Source organism: Adiantum capillus-veneris, chromosome 19, assembly GCF_014529385.1.
Source record: "Adiantum capillus-veneris isolate H3 chromosome 19, ASM1452938v2, whole genome shotgun sequence".
NCBI lineage: Eukaryota > Viridiplantae > Streptophyta > Polypodiopsida > Polypodiales > Pteridaceae > Adiantum > Adiantum capillus-veneris.
This window is the reverse complement of record NC_140949.1, coordinates 128,520,113-128,535,641: the sequence shown is the minus strand read 5'-3', so window position 1 is coordinate 128,535,641 and position 15,529 is coordinate 128,520,113. Positions and strand designations below refer to the sequence as shown.

Below are 15,529 nucleotides of genomic sequence, written 5' to 3'. Positions count from 1 at the left end.
CATCATCCCCTCGTTTTGGAGGCAGTTCATTAGGGATGTCGTCAATAAAAATATCTTGGAATCCATTTAGGAAGCTAGATAACTCTAATTCCTTTTGATTTCTTTATTTTTATTTGACAAAACATTAGGTTCAATTTGAGAGTCTTTTACGAATATCATGTACATTCTATCTCTTTATTGACTTATCAAAAGCTTGCTTATGTACAAGAGGTATAGTGTTACCTGACTCGTTAGCATATATGTACATGTCTTTGTCCCTGTATCTTCTTCTTCGAGCAAGGAAACTACACCCGCCCTTATATGCTTGAGCCCATCCCTTTTGAGTGTCATATGCACTATCACTTCCATCCGGCTCAACTCTTATTCGTTAGAATGCAAAATGGGACGTTGGGGCACCGGTGAGAAGTCTCATCGATTCTACACTATATGCCCCCCACACAAGTTTGCGAGTTTAAGCCATAGGTCATATTTGACCTCATGATATGTTTCGTTTGGTCCCATGGGTTATATTTGACCTTTGAGGTCGATAATGAAATCTCAATCTCTCTCTCTCTCTCTCTCGTCGCGTCGCGCGGCCCGGGGGGGGGATGATGGGGGATGTTTCTCTTTTCGAGTCTTCTATGTCAGTCTTCAAAAGCCAATCTCAACTACCCATGACACTCACCGTGGAATGATTAGCAATAAATAAATACATTTTTTCCAAAGACAGAGAAAAAAATGGATAGATTAAAGCCGCAACGCCCCCCCTCTTGAATGATTAGTAAGGTAGCCCAAGAAAACTAAAAACTAAAACACAAAGTTTAAGGCAGTGTGAAGGAGAGAGTCTTTTTTTTCTTTTGTGGCTTGTCATTTGAAGAAGCTTAGTGGGTCACCCAAGAACCTTTGACCTAAGGTAAAAGTTTCAATAGATCACTAAAGCCTTTGCCATTGGCCGGTCAAAAAGGTGGGCCTATTGGTTTTATTTTAAGAAGTTAAAATTCACTCTGGTTTAGTCGAGATGATGGAAGAGCAAGCTCAGGCAACGTGTTGGTTGCATGACTTCCATGCATTTGTTAAAATGACAGTGCACTTACCAACATGGGAATAATTACCTAGTCTAGACGTGGTAAAGATTGACATTTTGAGAGCTCTTTCTTGATTATGGTGGCACATGGTTGGTGGGGTGATTTTTCTAGTTAATGGATTATGGTGATAAGTGAGACCTCACCCCACTAAATTTCTAGACAAATGATCCTCTTCATGAACCATTTCTTAGAGGTACTATGTTGTCTAGGCACATGCGCTCTACACTAATGAATTCAATGAGTTAGTTTTTTGAAATTTTATTGTGATGAGAGTAGGGGAGGACCCTGAAGCTGAATCTAAGGAGATGCCTTGATCATTGAAAAAGAAAAGAATCTCTCCCTCTCTCTGTCTCTCTCTTTTCGCGTGGGTCACCCTCCTCCTCTTTCTCTCTGCTCTGCTCTTTCCACGTGGGCAAATGTATGGGTCACTCCCTCTCTCTCTCTCTCTGTGCGCTCAAGGTTGATGCGGTGCAGCACAGCAGAGACAATCTCTCTCTCGCTACTAGATAAGCACTAAACAAGAGAAGAGCGTCTACAAACGACAGACCATAATTGGCAAAAGAAATGGGCACGTGGTGGGAGGCTAGGCAGCCAGCTGCGCAGGGACATGGGGGCCCGGGCTGAGCAGCGCTATGTGCGTGCGCCAGGGTTAGTTGCAAGATCCAGGGAGGCAACAACGAGCATTGTTTTCTTTTCAACAACGGGCATCGTTTTTTGGGGAGTGGGCAGTGCTACCCACAACAAGACAAGCATCGTTTTCAACAGGAGCCATCGCTGAGAGCTGCGGAGGGTGTAGAGTGAATGGGAGAGGTTTTGGTGTTGGCGAGGGGACAGAGCCGAAGGGAACAGATAGAGGCAACGGAGTTCGAGGAGGGCGCAGAGAGTGCACGCTACAAGCTCTTGTATAACAGGAAAGAGGATTGAGGGGATGAGAGATGGCACCGAAGGAACGACAGAGGGGTGGGCGTTGCTAGGAATTGGGATAGATTTTACTTGCGAAAGTGGAGGAGGAGGAATCTAAAAAGATTCCTATTAATAAAACTTGTGAGCATTAGTAGTAGTAGTAGTAGTAGTAAGAAGTAGGATAGTGAGATTATATCATTGATTTTCAATGAGCAATTCCTAGTAACCGCAACCCATCATATCGCATTGGATATGTCCTTGCCTTTTGTACACACCACGTCTTTGAATGCAACTTTCGCCCCCATCTCAACCTACATGAGTATCCACACACCTCCCATGCCAAGCCCTCGCCCAATGAGAAAGTTGGAAGATTATTCTAAAATGCACGCCTAACCGTGCACTACCACGTTGGTATTTTTATTTCTTCTTGGTCTTGTGTTTTTTTAGTGATCTTAGGTTGCTAAAGTAATAAGGAAGATATTATAGACTAAGTAACGATGTATTTGAAAGAGTACAATAATTGATTTTATAGAAATCATGCAAAACCTTACATGTAAGGAAGGCATTTAATAATTCTTCTCACCTCAAATCATAGAAGCATTAAAAGGGGGTCATATTTTCTTGTATCAATCGAGAATAAGGGGTGTGCAAGGACTCTTTGGTCGTCTCCTCTACAAAGAGTGGACGACCACTCTGAGAGGGAGTTTTTTCTCAAGGAGGAGGATCATACACTAATGTGTACTTGACAAAGCTCGCAAAGCAAAGACGGGAGGTGGCACAATGAGGACTTAAGTAAGATAATTTCTCTTAGTCCAAAGGAGCTAGCTTGGTTAGTTGAGTACTCGACCTCCGTGACCCAGGTCATGCGTTCGAGTGCGGCCAGCAACCTTGAGCGCTCGTAAGGACGTTATTTGTCACCTCGCACACCGGATGAGTGCGATTGACCAGAAAAAAAGAGAAATTACTTTAGATTTTTATAATCCCAAGTTACTTGAATTTAATTAATTTATAAATATTTTATATTTTTAAAAGTTTTGATATTTTTTAATAGATGCATTACAGAGGACGATTTAAATGTTGCGGATGATTGATCTTGATTGAACAGAAACTTGATCATTGTCTGAATATGTTAAAAATAGAACCACACTACTTTTCTTATAGTTCATCAATGCAAGCTAGCTATGTATTGCAATAGTCAATGTAATTTGTACATGTTTCATTCTTTCCTAAAATCTTAATGTCAATCTACCTATGTCTTGGTTTTTCCCATGCTAGATCTCAGTATGAGGATCTCAAGGAGGGCGAGACTACAGTTCGAGCATCAGAAAGCTAGGGACCGAGCTGCAATCAGATTGAAACTAGCTCACCGTTCATATGCTAAGTCATGGTTCAAAATTATTGCCCTAGACACAGATTGGACAATACAATGGGGCATTCTTGTCCACAATATAGAAATATGTCCGTTATGCGCGGCGATAGACTTCACATATGATGATAAACGATCCCGCCAAAGAAACGAAATGGAAAGTCCTGCAGGCCTCACTTCAGTTTTGTTACTTGGCACTTTCGAACATGCAAAAGTCAAATACTCATGGATGACATGCACTTCTTGTAAAAAATCCAATTCACATTCACAGTATATTGTCATCCATGTCCCAGACTACATACATCGACTTCTCTCTACACAACAATTGCACACCCAATTGCTCAACATTATCGACATCTCAATCAGTGTGGCCAAATCTACAAACGCTATAGCATGATGACTACTAGAGCGCAGGTCACTGCTGGACAATCCATTAATATCTTGGTCGTATGGTGCTAGTTTGCAATCTACAGCTCATGACCTTTTTACCTCAGTCATTTCAGATGTCCTTGCTTACAATATCACAAACAACCCTATACTGCAACGATACAAGTGTATGGTCAAACGCTCGCACAAGAGAATAGGATTGTGCGTACTCTCTGAAGATGATCTTGGTGAAATGATCTGACGTCATGCAGAATTGCAACCATTTGATCTCATGGATCAGGTACAAAACGAGAACAATTTCTCAATTTTGCAAACATTGACTGAGTCATGAGTTTGGCTCTATACAGCTTTGCAATGAAGATATGCTTCTCCATCGTGTTGTATCCTTCATGTACAATGGTTTACCAAGCCGAAACTCAACTTTCAAAGACATCACGATAGAGTATACCGTCTTTCCTTTTTTATTTTCATTTGGACATGATTAATACAATGGACGGATTCGATTCAACGACTACATCAGAATGAGGATCCACACCCTATTCTCTTTGTATACATTACACAAGCCATATCTCCTGTTAATATATCAACTCAAACAAGCGATTCTAATCACGAACAACACAACCACTACTGTTTTGCAACGAGATATTGACAAGTAGAAGAAAGCACACAGGAATGCGAACGACAAAGAGGCCATTCGGAACATACTTCACTTCAACCATCCTGCAATAATTGTTGGCACTCCATCCTAGCATAAACGCTCTTTGAAGGACTTGATAAGTATGGTTGATGCATTGGGTTTACCAAACTTATTTGTTACATTCACGGCAAACGAAAGTATGGTTGATGCATGGGGTTTACCAAACTTATTCATTACATTCACGGCAAACGAAGTCACTACTACTAGGAGGAGTGAAGTCAACACAATCGAGAAAATAGCTAAAATGTTCAACTTTGACTTCTCTTGGAAAGATTGCTCAGTTGAATGTGTGTTGCTCTTTCATAATCGATTAAAACATTTCATGAATCGCTATATCTTGCAAGGAAACCAAATCCTTGGTCGTGTTCACCACCACTTTGTGCGATATGAGATCCAAAACAGAGGATCCCTCCATGCACATATCATTCTGTGGGTGGATGCAAATAACATTGACCAAGCAGCATCATAGATTTGTGCTCATATCCCTGTTGTGGTTGACAATGACACACATGCAAAGATGCTTCGTGAACTCGTCCTCAAGAAGCAAATGTACGTGTGACATGACGCATGTCGCATACACAACAATAAAAAGTGCAAGTATGGGTTTCCGTATGATGTCCAAGCAAACCCCCACCCAGTTCTAAACCCTCATTCTTTGAAGTGGATGTACTACCGCCCAAGTTATGAAGCTCGAAACGTGGTTCCTTACCATGCCACGATTCTTTTCCTTTGGGGAGCTCATATGAATATTCAACGTGTCACAAACTCTTCAATATCATATTATCTACTGAAATACACAATGAAAAGTGAAAGATTGAAACATTAAACATATCTGCTGATGCGGCCACGAAATTGGGCTTAGAAGGGCTTGACAAGATTAAACCACAAGTGATAGCTACTGCACTTCTAGCAAAATCAATTCCTGCTATCACAACTCCTTCTTTTCCTCTAGTAGACTCCTTCGGAATGCTTTTCTCACATTTTGTATGCTCTGTCTCTCTTACGGACTCATCCATGAAATCTATATCAACCTTTTCTACACTCTTAGGCTTTATAGCGTCTGGGTCAAGTGTTGACACCGATACTCCATTGATCTTAAAGTTATGAAGATCTATTTGGATGGTCTTACAATACCTTCTCTCGTACTTGTCTACTATGAGACTAGGATATCTTGGTTTACTCCTATCCTCAAAGATATACAAATACTTCTCTTCCGTCAATTCTCTTAGTACAGGGTCCATGCACTTGTAAAAAGTGCTTCCCAATTCTGGTTGTCCTCGGTATAACCCATCTCCTAAGTGGTCGGTAAAGATTCTTTTTACCCAAATAGCGGTTTTGAATAAGGTCATAGGAAGTTCCGGTTGCTTTTCAGCAACGTCAAACTCTTCCTCATTCACCACTATGTTTCCAAACTCGTCCACTAGGTCCGGATCTCCTACAACTCGGTACTGGGAACCTTTCAAGTCCACATAACAATCAGCATTGTAGTAAGCGCCTACAAACTCAGGGGCCATTCCAGGAACATCACCACAGCGGTAATAGTAATTACCATTGCTGTCATGATATATGGCTGCTCCATGTCGGTTAGGGTACTTAAAGACTAACTCTATCTTGTTTTGTTCCTCGAAGAGATTAGATGTCCCTCCTCCCATGTCACCACTTAAAACACTCCTGCCCTTTCCTTCAGAAGCCATGTCGGAGGATGAGTAGTCAGAGGACGTACTAGATCCTTCTTGTATAGCGGTTAAGGGTTCTAAGTCAAGTTGGTTTACACTCTCCTCAGTAGACGTTGTGCTTACTTGACTTTTGACACTTTTAGCTCCTGACTTAAAAAAGGCTCCTGATCTTAAATACATAAGAGACTCAAAGCTGTATTGCAAACTTGAAGCTTACCTGGATTTCTCCTGTGAGCTCCCGTTGTATGGCAATTATCCGTTGTATACATAAGTTTGGTCTGTCTGCTCCTCTGTTCCTGTTTCTGGAAAGTTAGTCCCAAAAATTCCGCTCTGAAAGTTTCTATAAACTCCTTAAGAGTGTCTAGATCCTTGCTGTGAGGTTCAATGTTGATTTTGGCCCATTTTCTAGCTTCAAAGACTTATAGCGCGCTATAAGAATTTAAGTCTATTCCTGGGGTGATTTTTGACCTTTGACTCCACTTGTCATGTGCACATCTAACCCTATGTGTACATGAACATGTTGACACACCATTTCTAGGGTTTAGGACAGCCTAGGCAGTGCATCTGGCAACCTGTAGCCGTTCCGGCCATGCATCACCAATGCACTAGATTTAGTTGCATACCCTCTGATTGCACACCCACAGCATGATATCATCCATCTAGTAGCATAGCATGAGCAGTAGAACCTCTGCAAGCCATTTTACCCTTACCCAAGTCACTGGATCATTTACCGTGTGAACGGCCTCTTATAAGCATTGAGTGACTGTTCACATTCCATTTAATTAATTATTGAGATCGTGGTGCACCTAAAAGCCACTGCTCAACGCCAGCGCCACACTTCAGCCCAGATCGCAAGAGAGAGGCCAAGTCCTTCTAGCGTTCTCAACCCAGCAGGAGCTTCCAGTGTTTCTGCAATTGAAGTAGCCCTGGCGGTTGTGCCCTTATGCATCAGCCCAGCGTTTTTGGATAAGGACAGCCGAAGAACCTCAGATCTGCCAGCGTTTGTGCATCAGCCCTGCCGCTTGGGGATTAGCACCAGATTCAGCCCGCAAGAACAGCCAGCGTTTTCCCCTTTGCTGCAGCCTTGCCACATCGGAGTCACCGCGACGAAGTACCAGATCTACATCAATTTTGCAAGCCATTGCAAATCTGTCGTTGATCTCAGTTTTCAGCCCATTCGCCACGCAGAACCTCATCATTCCGTAGCAGATCCTCGCCACGAGAGCTTGCCACGACCCGGATCGGCACGGACAATTTTCAGCCATCACGACAGTCCATTCAGTCTCAGATTTAGCCTCATTTCAGCCCTTGACTTTGCATGCATTCACCGTCCTTGGCATCGGCAGCAGATCAACCCGTCATCGACGACAGTTGCAGATTTGCATCGCATTCAAAGCATTCAGTTTTCAGCCCTAGTCTCGTCATCGTCGGCACCACCGTTGGCCTCGACATAGCATCATTTAGTACTCACAGCATTCAGTCATTGTACCAAACATTTGTGCAATCTAAAGCAAATACCACATCGATAACGGTGTGGGGGGCCCTTGGAGGGGGGTTTGGGACCCAATCTGGTGTCGTGTCTTTCTCTCTCTCCTTAGCACTCTCATGCACTTGTACGCACAGTATTTCATTGCCTTCTTGTTTTGGTCATTGCACAACATTCTCTCATTGCAATAGGTGAAGGCTCTCCCTTCATCTCATTAAAAGGAACCTTAAGCGTGACTTGAGCACACATCCTGAGCTGCACCATCATTCACATCCGCTGCACATTACACCAATTCTTGGTTCAACTTGCTCTTTTAGCACCTCTTGTCAAGTTTCACTCAATTTGAACTTTTTCTTTGGTTTCTGGGTCAATTTTAGTGTTTCGTTTCAGTAACGCAATTTCTTGACAGGGGTTTTGAGGTACTTAGATTTGTCCAAATGACTTGAAATTTTGCATGCAAGCTTAATAGGGCTAGATGATTCTACACTTAAGAGGGTTTGCCAAAATAAAGCTCCTAAGTGCGCTATGGGACTTATAGCGCGCTATAAGACATAAGTTGTACACTTTCAGTGATTTTTCAACTGTCTTATAGCGCGCTATAAGACATAAGTTGTACACTTTCAGTGATTTTAAGTGTCAAGTTTCACTTCAATTGGAGTTTGTTTGACCTCAGTTGGACACTTAGTTCCGTTTCAGATAGCAGGTTTGAACTGACTCTCCACCTTTTATGCATCCAAATTTTCCCAAATTTGATGTGCAACCCTCTTTTTGTTTGTTTAATGCAATGGTAATGCTCAAGCTCTCAGTTTGCACCCAACTGGTAGTTTCTTGTCGTATAGCGCGCTATAAGATGAACATAATAGTTTTGGCACAGTTTTCCACTCTGTCTTGCTCCAGGTGTCTTCACAAGGTTATGAAAAGTCCATATGTCAAGTTTCATGCAAATATGATTTTATTTGCTATCCCCTTTTTGGCTTTGAACTAATTTGACATAACACTTGGAGTTTCTGTGTTGGTAACTGTATTTGTTGATTCCCAAATTCTTAACACTTGATTTTTAAGGTTCAAAGATCATGTAGAAGACTCACCAACAACTCTTAGCACTCAATTGCCTGTCAGGTAGCCTAAAAGACATATAGCGCTATAAGTGTTTTTGGCTATCTGGCTCCTATTTCTTACTTTTATTGGTTGCTATGAGTTCCCCTATTCTCCCTGATCCCCAATATGAGTTCAAGTATCAATACCCCTTTCTTTCACTCTTGTTTGGACAGATTCTCCCTTACGATTGTTTCAACCCTTTTTGTTTCCGTTTCGTTGCAATTGTCTGCGTTGTCTCAAGCGCTGGATCCAAATCCAAATATATGGTCAATGTGCATCCTCTAAGGATGTGTAGGGTGGGTTTTGCTTTCAAGGCAGGCAAAAAGCCTTGTTGTTTCCCTTTTTTGTTACTTTGCATTTTTCTTAGCGTTTTTTCCACATCAGCACTTCACAACCATAACCAAACAACCACAACTCAAAACCAAACCTCTAAACTAGAATACCTAACTAATCCTATCTTGTCGCAGACTCTCGGCAAGACGCTGGCTTATTGGCTATGTACTAGACCTCAGGATACCCTCTCCTCGATCTTCTCTAAAGGTTATAAGCTCTCTCTAGCCTAAGCTAAAGCAAGCTTCCATCACGCAAGTGTCGTAGGGTTCCTACTTATGGTCTTGTGTCCCCGGCAACGGCGCCAATGTTGCGCGAGCAACTCACACCCGAATAGTGCAAAACACACCTCTCAACAAAATGTCAATCGAGGCCATAAGTGACACGGTAGGTGCACGTAGACAATCCCGTTAGCTTGTCAGGCTGGGACCAACCCACACATACACACTTACAAATGGTTCAACTTCTGAACTAATCACAGATCTCTTAACTGCACCAAATGTCCTGCGGATTCCTAGTCACTGTCAAACACCTTAAACGAGGTCCGAATTGCACGAAACTCAAGACACACCATCCCCTCACTAGGACAATACTATCCTGAAGTCCCTAAGTCAAAACCCTAACCCTAACCCTCTCAAATACACTCGCACTATAAGACAGGTCAAAATTCTGGAACTCTGCAAAACCTAACTCTGAAGCTATCTACACGAAGATAATCTCGCCCTGGTTCTAACAAGTACTTGATCATAAAAAACGGAGTTTGTATGAGGTACTTACGACCGTTTGAAGCTCGTAGCCGGCGGACTCTTTCTGTGCGCTTCGCGTGCAATGTTGGCTATAGGTGGGTAGCTCTCGGCGAGGCTACAACGTTGACGTGGTCGGCTCGTCAATCAAATGAGGTAGTGGCGCGTAGCATCAAGATGAAGATACACAAACTCACTCTCTCACTCACGACATAGAGTTCTCGTAATCCACTTATCAATTCAAAAGTTATTGTTTACAAATGACTTGAGTGCCTTATATACTAAGGTCACTTGGTTTCTCAAAAGAGATAAAAAATGTAAGGTTAACCTACTCAATATTTACAAGTTGGAAATGCTTTTAGCATCCCGGCTTCCGTAAGATCAAAATGAAAAGGATTACAAGGTTCTCCCATAATTCCAGAACACGTCTTTGAATAAACGAGAGTTCAAAAGTAGACCAAGCTTATTACAAGGGAAATTGAAGTTACATATGGCGTAGTTGACCTAGGCTGCCAACACCAACCAACCTCTCTACGTGGCTGATGCAAGAGCTAGAGAAAATCCAGCAAGATGTAACGTACCACATAGTAGCCAAGAGCACCTGGTTGGCCACTACGACCCTGCCAGCAAGAGAAAGCCGCACTGAGCTCAAATGCAGTAACTTCCTCCGAATAGAGAGGAGGAGAGGAGCAATCTACTGCTCTGGTGTCAAATCCAAGCCAACCTGACAACCAAGATATCTTATAGGTGTCCCAGGGGAAGCCACCTAAAACCCTCTCTTGTTGACCAGTCTGATGTGGGAGCACTGCCAACCCAGAAAGCCACTATCTTCCTCCAGTTGATCAATGCCCCCGACGCACAACAGAACACCTCAAGAGCCTGCTCACACCTATGTAGATTTGCCTCTTGGCCCTCCAAGTACAACCCTGAGTCATCTGCAAACTCTACATCCAAAAGCTCCTCTTCCTTGATGGGCAATTGGAGGCCTCTCAGACCCACCTCCTGTGTAGTCAAATATCTGCTTATCGCCTCAGCGTAGAAAAGAAAGAAGAAGGGACCAAGAGAACATCCCTGTTGAACCGATCGCGTGAGCAAAAAGCGATCCCCTCTTCCCCCTGCCAAAAGCATTTGACTGTGAGCACGCCTGTATAGAGCTGACACCCCCCTGATCCAAGCATCTGAGAACCCCATGCGATGTAGAGTGCCCTCTAAGAAATCCCAATCCACTCTGTCATACGCCTTCTTAAAGTCGAGAAGAAGTACGACGAGGTCCTCTCCCTTGAGCTGAGCTAAGGCCGTCGCCTCCCAGAAAGTGAAGATGTTGTCAAGGATGCTACGCTCCTTGACAAAGCCTTTCTACGTCCCATGTATGAGGCTCTGTAGCAGTGGCTGGATTCTCAACTCAGAGCCTTCGCCAAAATTTTGTAGGCTGAGTTGAGAATGGTGATGGGTCGCCACTGCCTCATCTCGTCCAGTGATCCTCCCTCCTTGGGGATGAGAAAGATCAATCCTTTGCTCAGATTGTCAGGCATCTCACCAGTGTGCAGAATGTACTGATAAGCGCTACACAAATCGTGACCAAGCACCTCCCAGTACTCCAAAAAGAAGCTCGGAGTCAAGCCATCCTCCCCTAGGCAACCGCCACGTGAGCATCATGAATCTCATCCGGCTGGAGGGGTAGCTCAAGTCTATGGCGCATCTCCTTAGTTACCAAACAAGGTATCTGTGTCCACACCTGCTCTCTGTATGCATCTCTGGCTAAAAGACATTTGGCACGCTATAACTGTTTTTGGCTATCTGGCTCCTGTTTCTTACTTTTATTGGTTGCTGTGAGTTCCCCTGTTCTCCCTAATCCCCAATATGAGTTCAAGTATCAATACCCCTTTCTTTCACTCTTGTTTGGACAGATTCTACCTTACGGTTGTTTCAACTCTTTTTGTTTCCGTTTCGTCACAATTGTTTGCGTTGTTTCAAGCGGTGGATCCAAATCCAAATATATGGTCAACGTGCATCCTCTAGGGATGTGTAGGGTGGGTTTTGCTTTCAAGGCAAGCAAAAAGCCTTGTTGTTTCCCTTTTTTGTTACTTTGCGTTTTTCTTAGCGTTTTTTCCACATCAGCACTTCACAACCATAACCAAACAACCACAACTCAAAACCAAAACTCTAAACTATAATACCTAACTAATCCTATCTAGTCGCAGACCCTTGGCAAGATGCTGGCTACCTGGCTATCTACTAGACCTCAGGATACCATCTCCTGGATCTTCTCTAAAGGTTTCAAGCTCTCTCTAGCCTAAGCTAAAGCAAGCTTCCATCACGCAAGTGTCGTAGGCTTCATACTTATGGTCTTGTGTCCCCGGCAACGACGCCAATGTTGCGGGAGCAACTCACACCCGAATAGTGCAAAACACACCTCTCAACAAAATGTCAATCGAGGCCACAAGTGACACGGTAGGTGCACGTAGACAATCCCGTTAGCTTGTCAGGCTGGGACCAACCCACACATACACACTTACAAATGGTTCAACTTCCGAATTAATCACAGATCTCTTAACTGCACCAAATGTCCTCCCAACAGGTAGCTTGAATTCCTCTATGCCCTGCATAAGGAGGAGCATGAGATTCATACATTACTTTCTCACGTAGTGAGTTAGTAACGCATAGCCTCCATCTTTCTTTTGCACTAATAAAACTGGTGAACAAAATGGAGATGAGCTAGGCCCAACCATTCCTTTCTCAACCAACTCATGCACTTGCCGCATAGTCTCCTCTTGTTGAGCTTGAGAAACTTGATACGGAGGTTTATTAGCGGTGGCAGAAGCTCAATTGCATGGTCATCATCCCCTCGTTTTGGAGGCAGTTCATTAGGGATGTCGTCAATAAAAATATCTTGGAATCCATTTAGGAAGCCAGATAACTCTAATTCCTTTTGATTTCCTTTATTTTTATTTGACAAAACATTAGGTTCAATTTGAGAGTCTTTTACGAATATCATGTACATGAAAATAGAGCTCTTTATTGACTTATCAAAAGCTTGCTTATGTACAAGAGGTATAGTGTTACCTGACTCGCTAGCATATATGTACATGTCTTTGTCCTTATATCTTCTTCTTCGAGCAAGGAAACTATACCCGCCCCTACATGTTTGAGCCCATCCCTTTTGAGTGTCATATGCACTATCACTTCCATCCGGCTCAACTCTTATTCACTAGAATGCAAAATGGGACGTTGGGGCACCGGTGAGGAGTCTCATCGATTCTACACTATATGCCCCCCACACAAGTTTGCGAGTTTAAGCCATAGGTCATATTTGACCTCATGATATGTTTTGTTTGGTCCCATGGGTTATATTTGACCTTTGAGGTCGATAATGAAATCTCTCTCTCTCTCTCTCTCTCTCTCTCTCTCTCTCTCTCTCTCTCTCTCTCTCTCTCTCTCTCTCGTCGCGTCGCGCGGCCGGGGGGGATGGGGGATGTTTCTCTTTTCGAGTCTTCTATGTCGGTCTCCAAAAGCCAATCTCAACTACCCATGACAGTCACCGTGGAATGATTAGCAATGAATAAATACAATTTTTCGAAAGACAGAGAAAAAAATGGGAAGATTAAAGCCGCCCTGCTCCCCCTCTCAAATGATTAGTAAGGTAGCCCAAGAAAACTAAAAACTAAAACACAAAGTTTAAGGCAGTGTGAAGGAGAGAGCCTTTTTTTCTTTTGTGACTTGTCATTTGAAGAAGCTCAGTGGGTCACCCAATAACCTTTGACCTAAGGTAAAAGTTTCAATAGATCACTAAAGCCTTTGCCATTGGCCGGTCAAAAAGGTGGGCCTATTGGTTTTATTTTAAGAAGTTAAAATTCACTCTGGTTTAGTCGAGATGATGGAAGAGCAAGCTCAAGCAACGTGTTGGTTGCATGACTTCTATGCATTTGTTAAATGACAGCGCACTTGCCAACATGGGAATAATTACCTAGTCTAGACGTAGTAAAGATTGACATTTTGAGAGCTCTTTCTTGATTATGGTGGCACATGGTTGGTGGGGTGATTTTTCTAGTTAATTGATTATGGTGATAAGTGAGACCTCACCCCACTAAATTTCTAGACAAAGGACCCTCTTCATGAACCATTTCCTTCATGAACCATTTCTGAGAGGTACTATGTTGTCTAGGCACATGCGCTCTACACTAATGAATTCAATGAGTTAGTTTTTGGACGACATAAGGAGTCCTTAGTGAAGGGTTGATTTTTTGGTGCAATTGTGCACCGTTGGATAAAGCTTGCCGATTAGTGCCACATAGCAAAAAACTTTTTTTCTTAATATTTATTTTAGATTTTTGTGAGAGGTGTTGACATTTATGTACCTCTCTCTTTAAAGAAGAGCATTGAGTATTGTGTCAAACATTATCTTTTATGTTTTTGGACGACATAAGGAGTTCTTAGCGAAGGGTTGATTTTTTGGTGCAATTGTGGACCGTTGGATAAAGCTTGCCGATTAGTGCCACATAGCAAAAAACTTTCTTTTTTAATATTTCTTTTAGGTTTTTGATTGACATTTATGTACCTCTCTCTTTAAAGAGGGGCATTGAGTATTGTGCCAAACGTTATCTTTTATGCTTTTGAAATATATTATAATTGAAACTGTTTATTGTTATATTTTTTTCGAAAAGACATAATATTTTATTGTGATACCACAAGTTTTAAAATATTAGTGTCACTTTCTATTTTTTCTCTCACAAAAAAGCCTCTTATTATGAAATGGGAAAATTACCAAAGTACCCCTCTAATTTGTGGAAATTCCCAAAATACTCCTCAAATTTCAAAAATTCCTAAAACACCCCCTATATTTTGTCATAAATTCCCAAAATGCCCTTCAAATTTTCCAAAATTTCCAAAATATCCTTGGTTATGAGATTAAATATCTCCAAAGATAAAAGAATTTGTAAATTGTAGCCTTTCATAAGAAAACTAGAATTTGAGTTGGTTATGTAAGCTTTGGAGATGAATTGCTTCATTATTTGAAAACATAATTGTCTTTTTCTGTCAAGTAATTTCTGACAAATTCCGTGGTAAGCAGTCAAAAACGGATCTCAATTGTCAAAAAGAAATAAAGCTTAGAAAATCTTGAACAATCCAACCAAAATAGATACAAGGGTATTCTAGGGATTTCAACAAATTAGAGGGGTATTTTGGTAATTTTTCCTTATGAAATTATGCTCGATAGCTTTATGTAGGCCATAGTGAATTTTCACCTTTTTTCAATTTGTATTTTTATTATAATTATTTTTTATGTTTTTGAAATATATTAAAATTTAAATAGTTCATTGTTACACTTGTTTTCAAAAAATATAATAATTTTTTTGTGATAACAAATGTTTTAAAGTATTAGTGTCTCCTTTTGTTTTCTTTGTCACAAAGGCGTGTCTTATTATTAAGTAGCCTTATGTAGGCCATAGTGAATTTTCACCTTGTTAAAATATATTATAATCGAAGCTGTTCATTGTTATATTTTTTTTCGAACAGACATAATATTTTATTGTGATACCACATGTTTTAAAATACTAGTGTCGCTTTCTATTTTTTCTTAATTTGTTAGAAAGCTTCCAAATGTTTTTCAAGTCATTATTTTTTATTTTCATTGTAGCACTCACTTTCAAAAAATGTAATACTTTATTTTGACAGCAAATGTTTTCAGATATTAATATCACTTTTTAGTTTTCTCTCTCACAAAGACACTAAGACGTCACCATTAAATTTCTCTCCATAGTCTTATGTAGGCCATAGTGAA

General features: G+C 41.5%; 1 protein-coding gene and 1 long non-coding RNA gene across 2 annotated transcripts in view; one reads left to right on the top strand and one right to left on the bottom strand.

Moving 5' to 3' along the window:
- LOC147434849 (uncharacterized) overlaps window positions 1–15,529 on the top strand; it is a 71,599-nt gene that overhangs the window by 43,799 nt on the left and 12,271 nt on the right. The window lies entirely within an intron of this gene.
- On the bottom strand, window positions 5,469–6,567 carry LOC147434850 (uncharacterized). The gene is made up of 2 exons (XM_086490039.1): window positions 5,552–6,567; window positions 5,469–5,511 (listed from the first exon to the last, which is right to left on the bottom strand). The coding sequence occupies exons 1-2, from the start codon at window positions 6,271–6,273 to the stop codon at window positions 5,469–5,471; spliced, it is 765 nt and encodes a 254-aa protein (XP_086346165.1). The 5' UTR covers window positions 6,274–6,567.